Below are 9,358 nucleotides of genomic sequence, written 5' to 3' on the forward strand. Positions count from 1 at the left end.
CAAATCCCGATCGTTGGAGGAGCATTTAATGCTATGTATTTTGTTGAAAATGGAGGCCAAGCGTGCTTCAGCCCCTTCTCTTTTTTTTTCTTTTATTTTATTTATTTTTTTATTTTTTTATTTTTATTATATTATTTTATTTTATTTTATTTTTTTGTTTGATTTTGAATGGGTGTCTACACTTGGTTGCCTTGCTAAGTCGAATGAAATATTTATCGTAGTCTTCTATCTTGCTGTTAGCATTTTCTTGTTGAGCTCGTTGCATCTTAAAATTGTTGCTTTTTTTTTTCTAATTTTTATAATTAATTATTTTGGATATTCTGTACTCATTGATCCTTTCTTTTTCCATACCATGCTAACTTTATAATATATATCACATCAAATATAGTATTTTAACATTATGAGTGATCTCAAAATCATAATGATTAGATTATCGAAATGATTTTGAAAGTGATTTCAAATACGACATGAAATAAAGATACTACAATTTCACTTTTATTTGCAACATTAACAATTTTAAAGTACATTTGAAATAAAAAAAAAACATCATCTTATAATCTTATGGTTTTCCCCTTTGGACAATCTTCATCAGACATCTGCGATATACAGACAATACAATCATCCAAATGGAAGGAAAATTAAAAGAAGAAGAAGAAGAAAGAAAGAGAAAAAAAAAGTAAAGAACAAGGTAGTAAACACATTGATATATATTAAGAGAGCAATCCATTATCTATCTGCTCATTCCTTTTTCCACCACTGGAGCCATCGCCAGTCCTTGATTCTTCTCCACATTTGCATGCCAACCTGCATATATATATATCCCACAAGATTAATTAAACATGAAAAGAAATCAATGAATTTTACAACCTACTCAAAAATATTTAAAGTTGAAGAAAGTTTCCACTTGATGCAGTAAATAGTGAGGAGGTTTACGTACCGATAGACATGTCGAATCCCCGGTTCTTGAGCTCACGATATTCTTGAGTCAAGGCACAAGTCTCGCAGAAAAAATGAAGCATGCAATCCCCACAGCCGCCTCCCTTCAACATATACTGCTTTCTCATTTTGGTACGGTAAAAGCAAGAATAGAAGCATGGACAACCGATGATTAGCAGTATCAATGTGTATAGTGCCCCACTTGCACCACAAGCTACACCACCGATAGTCATTACGAATTAAGAAATCGTCTTTAATTATACATATATGCACTTGATATATCATTGAAAAATCAACTTGTAAATTAATTTCACTGTTGCTTACAGGTTGATCCTTTGTCAACAATCTCAGCTATCTGGCCAAACGTGATGCACGGGCACCAATAGGCAATGCAACCTGAAGTTAAAAATTTTAAATGGGTTAGGTGATCAGAACACAATAATAATAAATTTGACTAAGTTTTCACATGTTCGTAGAAATTTATTTCGCTAAAATTAAGTGTGATTGAATTCAAAATAAGATTAACTTTATCGCCATTTTAACATATGCAAGACACAATCCTCAGAATAAAACTAATTTTAAGGAAATTAAAAGAAAAAGGCTTACAGGTTTTCATGTCGGACAAGCAATCACAGAATCCAACGGACCATGGAACTTCATCATGAGGCTGCCCTGATGTGGTCTTCTCAGCGTAAACAGAAGCATTCGGGTTTGATGAGTGCATGATTGAGGAGTTTAGCTCTATATGGACTAAATAATATGTTAGGAGAAGTTGGCTTGAAAACGCGAAATCAGAAAGCAATATCAAAGGAAGAAAAGGCTTCTATTCTGTGGATATTTGCAAGTGAGCACGTACTTATTTATAGATATGCAAGGCAAAATTTGTCGATAGCAAACAAAAAAACAACTGCCTTTAGATTGAAGAAAGGTCACGTATTAGATAGAAAATACAAGTCAATAGCCGCCAGAATTGAGTACTCGTATTGGATTTACTATACACAGGGCGTCGCCCCGCGTCGAGTTGATCGATTGCGACTGGTCTGTTAACTTTAATTAATTAATGCCTTCGAGTTGCAACAGAAAGAAACAAAAATGAAATTAGTTGCACCACTTTGATAATGTCTTATAGTTCTTATCCTTGGTGCTTAAAGTCTTAAAACTTCGGACTGACGTTTCCTCTATTACTAATAATTTTTTATTAATTTTTAGTACATTTCTCATTACTATCCATATATGTGAGATTCAGATATATTAATTATAAACCTTACATATGTGAATAATGATAGTAAATATATTGAAAAATAATGGATAAAAAACTAATGAAATGAAATCAAAAGCAATAATTCATCCATAAATTAAATAAATTCCTGTTTAATTTGTCATATTAAACAATACATTATGATAAGAGTATGATAGAATATGTAGGGCATTACTCTAAAATTAAAGGAAAAAGAAGGCTTATAAACAAAGACTAATCACACATGACCAGGTCTCCATTAATACACGGCGGACAAACAACCCATCACACATGACCAGGTCTCCATTAATACATGGAGGACAACTAATAGCTAAGGGGTGGGGGCTGGGGGGTTGGTTCCGAAATTCAATAACAACTCTAGTTACCCTACTGTAGTTTAGTTTCCTAGTCAGCCGATCTTCAATTTTGGCAAGCATTAGCGTTGATGGAGTCAAGGACTACATTCCCAGGCTCATTTTGTAGAATGGAAATCACATGCCCCAACCTCCTGCCTCGACTTGGGGTCTCATTTTCTTCCACCAATAGAATATTGCCATGTGGGATTTTATATTTTCTTTATCCATTGTTCATTGCCTCGAGATTAGGCTCTCTGGATTATTGCCTTTGCGCTGAAATATGTGTATTGATTTCGGTCTTATCACTTTTAGAAAATGCCGCCTTAATCTCACTTTCAGAAAAAAAAAATCGAAAAATATGGGTGATCTTTGATGAACTGGTCCCCTTCAATTAATCAAAAACTTTGTTTAATCAAATAACCATGACCTATTAACTCGTTCTTTTACGTGAATTCCAAACCAGTGTAAGGCAGAGTTGGACCTTTTCCCCCATGGAAACTGTGAAACATGAGCAATGCAACTCTAACCCCAAATTTACAGGTTGGGATCACTTCTGGCTCATTCGTTATGGAAGGACAAGAATATGTATTGTGGTAAGAGAATGGTGAATTACATTGGCAACGGATCTTTCATTTTCAGACAAATCTCCTTGTTTTAAGTCCCCTCATGGGGTCGCACCAACTTCTACGCTTCTCTCTGAACTCCTGCTTTTCCTCATCACTTGTTTCGTTAGATCTCCATCTCAATCCTACATTTGCAATTCTGTCTTCAAAAGACCTCTCTCTCATGACTCAAAAAAAAATTTAATGAGGTTTTTATTATGAAACGAGGCAACATTTTATTGGTGGAAAAATATGAGACACAAGCAAGGCAGGATCCTTTAACGTCACCCTCCAATTTCAACCTATTCCTTATCTATTTGTCTTCCCACTTAATTCTCTTACTTTCTAACTTCATTCTTAGCTCTTTTTCTCCCAAATAGTTGCTTGCCGTCCTCTATTGAAAACCTCTTAAAACGGCCTTTTAAATAAGCTCTAAAAGACTTAATTTTCAAAATTCTCGTCAAAATTTTATTTATGAAAATCTCTCTAGCACTGTGGGTCTGCCCTCCTTGGCGCCTTGGTGCTCTGCTCTTTGGGTTTTGTATGAGGCTTTGGTGCATCACAACGTTGTAGCCTTGAGCAACTCAAGGTCGCGACTGTAACACCTCGTACTCTCGTTTAGCCGTCAATAAGATCCTATTGATAAAACGAAGAGTCACTTGATGTAAATTAAGCGTCGAAAAGCGATTACGGGTGAGAAGAATATTTTAAAATAAAATATTAGTTTATAAATAAAATAATATTAAAATATTAATATTTTATCTGTTATCGGAATTAGTCATGAAAAAAGATTATATAACTAATCTAAGTGAGGGAGAAGAAATAAGAAAGAATTTCGAAGAAAAACGACAATAATTATGCTCGCGTGATTTTATTAAATTGAGTTAGCGTAGATAAGTAAATATTTAAAATATTATGGTGACACCGTGTTGAAGTATAATTTCGATATTTTGATTGTACGCTTGTAAAGGAAGAGAGATAGATGAAAATTAAAATTTTTAAACACGTCGAAAAGATTGAATTTTAAAATACGAAAGTTGGAAGGTGGTGTAGTAAATAAATGAAGTTGATAGTTGATATGTAAATTTTATTATTTTGAAGAAATAAAATAATAAAAATATAAAAAGAGTTGGGAGTGAAATGGAGTAAAGAAATGAAAAAAAATAAAAAGAGAGTGATGGGGACAAGGCAAGTCGGTTTCTCCCCAAAAGAATGGCAGCACATCAATATAACAAAAAATAAAAAAAATGGTAAAAGGTGATGGGCAACCGCCCATGTGTGAATTAAAAGGGGATCTAAATTCATTTTTAATCAAGTGTAGGAGGTAGGGGCCGATCAAGTGATATACAAGAGATGAAAGAGAGAAAGGCATGGGTTCATGGGCTAGCCGCTCATGTGACCAAATGGAGAGAAGGATAAGATAAAATAATAAAGAATAGAGAAAGTAAAGAAATGAAATGAAGGAGGGGCCAGCCATGTGAGGGAGGAAAAAGGAAGAGAGAGATTCTGAAGAGTTAGAAAACCCGAGAAGAAGATTAAAAAAAAAGAAAGAAAAGAAAGCTTTGAAATATTGCAGCCGAAAGCACAAAAAAGGGAGAGAAAGCAAGGGCTGGTGCTGCCAAGTTTGTGATGGAGAAAAGAGAGGTTGTTGCTGCTGGTTTGAGAGAGAGAAAGGAGGGGTTTTGCTGTCGGGTTTGTGAGGGAAAAAGGAAGGGTTGTGCCACCGGGTTTGTGAGGGAAAAAGGAAAGGTTGTGCTGCCGGTTTTAAGAGTGAAGGAGGAAGGATGGGGGTTGCAACTATGGTGAGAAAGAAATTTGGTGAAGGAAAATAAATGGGAGCTTAAGTGGCGGTAGAAAGAGGAAAGAAAGGAGAAAAAAAAAAAGATCTAGTTGGCTGATCGGTTAGCAAGGAAAAAAAAAGAGAAATTTTGGGGTTAGAGAGAAGGGAGAAGAAGTCGATTGTAGAGAGAGAAAATGGGTGGAAAAAAATATTATATATATATATATATATATATATATATATATCAAGTGGGTTGTCAGATTTAAAAGAAATAAATAAAGATAGTACACTTTGAAGGTAGGTCGGAGAAAATAACAAACGATCAGTAAGTAAAAATAGCGAAGTAGCATCTCGCTATTATGAGGTTAGTGGGTGTTAAATTTTAAAATTATATTTTTACAATATATTATATATGTTACACTTGATAGTTTACGAAATTGTGGATAGCATGTATTGGTAGAAAGCCTTAGGTTATTTGTATTTGTGACAAAAATTTTAAATTTATTTTTTTTATAATATATAAATATATATCTACATGCTTTTAAATACGGAAAAACAAACCTTTGATTGGTTTTTCATTTCAAAATCATATCTTACAAGTTTGTGTGATATTTAGGTCAATGGCCTTTTGTATTGATTCATAAAACTTGATGATAAATTATTTATTTCACTTAGCATGCCGATTTGGTAAATATGTCATGCTTTGAAATAAATTATGCATAACATTCATTTTATAATTATACGGCTTTTAATCTGTCATGTTATGCAAATGTATTAAATTGTAATGATTTTATTTTAACCTGATTGAGATACTCTGGGTAGGACCTGTTACCACATCAGGTCAAGTGTGGTCTTTGTGCACAAAGTAGTAATTGTCGATTATTGATATTTAATTTAAAAAGGGGACCTAAAGTTTCGATTTATATTGGGTGACGTGGGTAGTTCCCACAAGAAGGTAAAGGGGGACCTGAAGTCTCGATTTATATATGGTGACGTGGGTAGTTCTTACGAGTAGGTAAAGGGGGACCAGAAGTCTCGATTTATATATATGGTGGCGTGGGTAGTTCCCACGAGTAGGTAAAGGGGGACCTGAAGCCTCGATTTATATATGGTGGCTTGAGTAGTTTCCACGAGTAGGTAAAGGGGGACCTGAAGCTTCAATTCATATGATGGCGTGGGCAGTTCCCACGAATAGGTGATGATGTCTGAGAGAGTAAGCCTAATGGTTATATTAAACCTACTCGAGGATGATGCTCACTTGTAGATTTTTATTTCACTATGCATAGCATTAATATTTGAAAATTTTTATTTATTTAATGGTAAGTGAAATTTATTTATTCATTAGTGATCAATTAATTCGCCTTTTATATTTGATAATCTTCATTTTTCACTTATTATTGAAATTAATGTTGATTGGATGTCGAGGTTGAAAGATTTTCTAGTATCCTAAATACAACTGTTTTCATATATATTTACTTGGGAATTATTATTTTTAAGAATTGCAAGATATAAAAACAAAATCTCTTAATTTTATGGAATGTATTTTCTATGCTTACTCTTGATTTTATAAACATTCCACCTTTATGTTCGTTTCCCCTCTTCGCCTATTCACGGGGTCGATGATGATCACTGAGTCTATAAGACTCACACCCTTTTTATTTTTCCTTTTGCAAATAGAGATCAGTTTAACGTGTAATCATGGGTGCATTCGGTCCACCATAAAGTATGTAAAGGCATATCTTAACCCCGCTTCGAGTCGCTCCCCTGTTTAGGATTGTGTCGGAACGAAATTGGTATATGTTGAAAAATGTTGTTAACTTATAAATGTGAATTGTTATTATTTTGAATGAAGTAGATAGTAATTTAATTATTAATATTTGCTTACGCTCGTGATTATATGTATTTAATGAATCTAGCGGAAGTCTTAGTTTGGGACTTAGCAAAAATTTCTCGAAAGTCTCAGACGTCGGTAGCGACCAAGGAGGGGTCATTACAACGACCTTCATTCCTTTATGCTGCCTTATACAGAACTATAGCAGTTCAGCCGTATTGAACATGATTTTCACCTCAATCTAATCCGAATTGAGTGAAGTGGTATACGTGAAAGTTGTAGCCCTGTCTCTTATCTTTCCAATGGATCAAGAATCACATCAATTGAATTTCTTTAACTCAAGTTATCCATGAAATATTACAATATATATGAATGAAGCCATCACCATACTTATACGAATTTTTATCAAGTAAGCATTTCTCATCAATTTTCTTATAAAAGTGATAAAAGAAATCAACAATAATTATACTTAAAGTAAATTAAAACAAAATAATATAAAATTAAACTAAAATAACTTAAATTAAATTACTCAATATGTAATCAAACTTAACTAAGAAAAACATCTAAAATACTAAAATCTGAAACTAAGATCTCAAAGACCTACCTACTTAAATCCTTAAAATGTGTTAAAATAACTCTATATACTAAAGTTATCATGAGAATAAAGGATGTTGCTCCATCGAATCAAGTATAGCTGAATTTAATGATTTCATAAATTTTTGTGAGCTCACTAACTTGCTACTACTAGGTAAGAAATGCACTTGGTATGGTCCTAACTCAAAAAAAAAAAAAAGCAGGATTGATTGTTTCCTCTTATCTTCTCAGTGGTTGCATCAATTCAGTGATTTGACTCAATAGGGTCTCAAGCGATTTCTCTTATATCATTGTCCAATTCTTCTAGCATTGGAAACAGTTGATTAAGGCCCTTGCTCTTTCTGCTTTATGGATTGTTAGTTATCAGCAATGGGCTTTGGTGATAAGGTTGCTTCATGGATCTCCAGGTTTTTGTCTTAAAGCAAAGCTTGGCTAACTTAAATCTCATCGTAAGCAACGGAACAACCACTCTTTTGGGAATATCAGTTGTTCTATCACAAAACTTAAAATCTTGTGGATTACTTTGACAAGATTGGTAATCTACATGATCTCTCTAAAAATGAATGTATGACAAAGAGTGACACAATGAGTCGGTTATGGACAGCTTCTAAACAAAGGTAATTTTTATGGCACCAAAATTTACGCATTCAGTGGCTTAAGGAGGGTGATAAAAACACTCACTTTTTTTAGTGCAAAGCTAAGGCCCTTTCCTATAAGAACTATATTGCAGGAGTTATGGTAGGTGGGCACTGGGTTTCTAAACCCATTAATGTGCGTCATGTGACATTTGATTATTTTAAAAATCTCTTTAATAGTAATTAGTGGACATGACCAACCTTCTAAGGACTTCAGTTTAAGAAAATCAACTCACATGATGCCTCCAACTTCGAAGCTCTTATCACTATGTGTAGACACCCAAAAAAATCAAAAAAATAAAATAAATAAATGTAAAATAAAATAATGAAAAAAAAAAAGAATCGCTAGGCGTACGCCTAACCATCCCTTCCCTCAACCACCCTGAATGATGGGGGTTCTGACTACCAACTCCTTGGTGCCAGAACCCCATTACCAGGTTGACTAAATTTTTGGACAACCTGACTTTTAAAGATTGCCAACCTGCAAAAAGAAAAAAGGGGGAGGGGAACCGAAAACAAACCCAGAAAGAAATCTTTCGGAGCAAAAAACCTGCAAACCAAAAATTCCTAAGAATCCCTAAGAACCCAAAAACCCAGCAATCGACTATCCTAAAAAATTCCCTAGGCAACCAAGAAACCACAAAATAGCAACTAGAGGAAATCCTAGTTTTCTAGAAGCCACAATAATCCAAAAATAAAACAAAATGTATCCAAAAAATACAAAAAAAAATCAGTCAAAAATACACAATAGAAAAAGAGTAACCGAATTTTGGGGGGGGGGGGGGATTTTTTTTATTATTTTGGATTTTTTTAGGGTACTTGCACCGCCGTCGGTTGATAGTCAGGGGTTTTAGCTACCGGCAGAAGGAAGGGAGCGACGTCGACAACGTCCAGCAGCTACAGAGAGGACAGATCTGGAGCTAAAGTTGATCGACGGTAAGAGAAGGCGAAGAGGGAGAGCCGACCGGCAGTAGAATAAGGCGAAGAGAGGTCCGATCTTGGTAGCCGACACCGGTAGGAGAGGAAAGATTCTGCTGTCGATAGGAAATCCGGTTGGTGAGCTTGCCGCCCATCAAGGAACGGTGAAGGAGAAACAAGAAGTACCGACCGGTGGTTAGAAGAGAGATTGGAGCGGCACCAACGAAAATGGTAACTTGGGTCGCTGATCGATGGCAAGAAAGGAAAAGGTAGCCGACGGCGCCACAGGTTAGGGAGGTCCGATTTTGGGTGGCTGTTAGAAGGAGCTGGTGAGATTTTAGAGAGAAGGTAGAGAGATTTGTTTCTAGAGAGAGAAGTTGAAGAGAGAAAATGAGAAACAAGGAAGAAAATGAAGCTTAAATAGCTAAGAGTTGGGGCATGTGAAACGGCGCCGTTTTAGGCACCAAAG

General features: G+C 35.0%; 1 protein-coding gene across 1 annotated transcript; it reads right to left on the reverse strand.

The window, feature by feature from the left end:
- Positions 1-468: 468 nt before the first annotated feature.
- LOC18609847 (protein PLANT CADMIUM RESISTANCE 2-like) lies at positions 469-1,768 on the reverse strand. Its single transcript, XM_007045169.3, has 4 exons — positions 1,543-1,768; positions 1,261-1,332; positions 938-1,150; positions 469-804 (listed from the first exon to the last, which is right to left on the reverse strand). Exons 1-4 carry the CDS (start codon positions 1,658-1,660, stop codon positions 731-733), a joined length of 477 nt encoding a protein of 158 aa, XP_007045231.1. The 5' UTR covers positions 1,661-1,768; the 3' UTR covers positions 469-730.
- Between the last annotated feature and the right edge of the window lie 7,590 nt (positions 1,769-9,358).

The sequence above is a fragment of the Theobroma cacao genome, chromosome 2 (genome assembly GCF_053813885.1).
Source record: "Theobroma cacao isolate CCN51 chromosome 2, ASM5381388v1, whole genome shotgun sequence".
Classification (NCBI taxonomy): Eukaryota; Viridiplantae; Streptophyta; class Magnoliopsida; order Malvales; family Malvaceae; genus Theobroma; species Theobroma cacao.

Bases quoted from the DNA above. Each gene is read 5' to 3' on its own strand.
- LOC18609847 (XM_007045169.3), bottom strand. From the start codon at position 1,660: ATGCACTCATCAAACCCGAATGCTTCTGTTTACGCTGAGAAGACCACA. The intron at 1,333-1,542 runs GTAAGCCTTTTT...TTTTAACTTCAG, and splicing joins CTTGTCCGACATGAAAACCT to GTTGCATTGCCTATTGGTGC. The intron at 805-937 runs GTACGTAAACCT...ATATATATGCAG, and splicing joins GGGATTCGACATGTCTATCG to GTTGGCATGCAAATGTGGAG.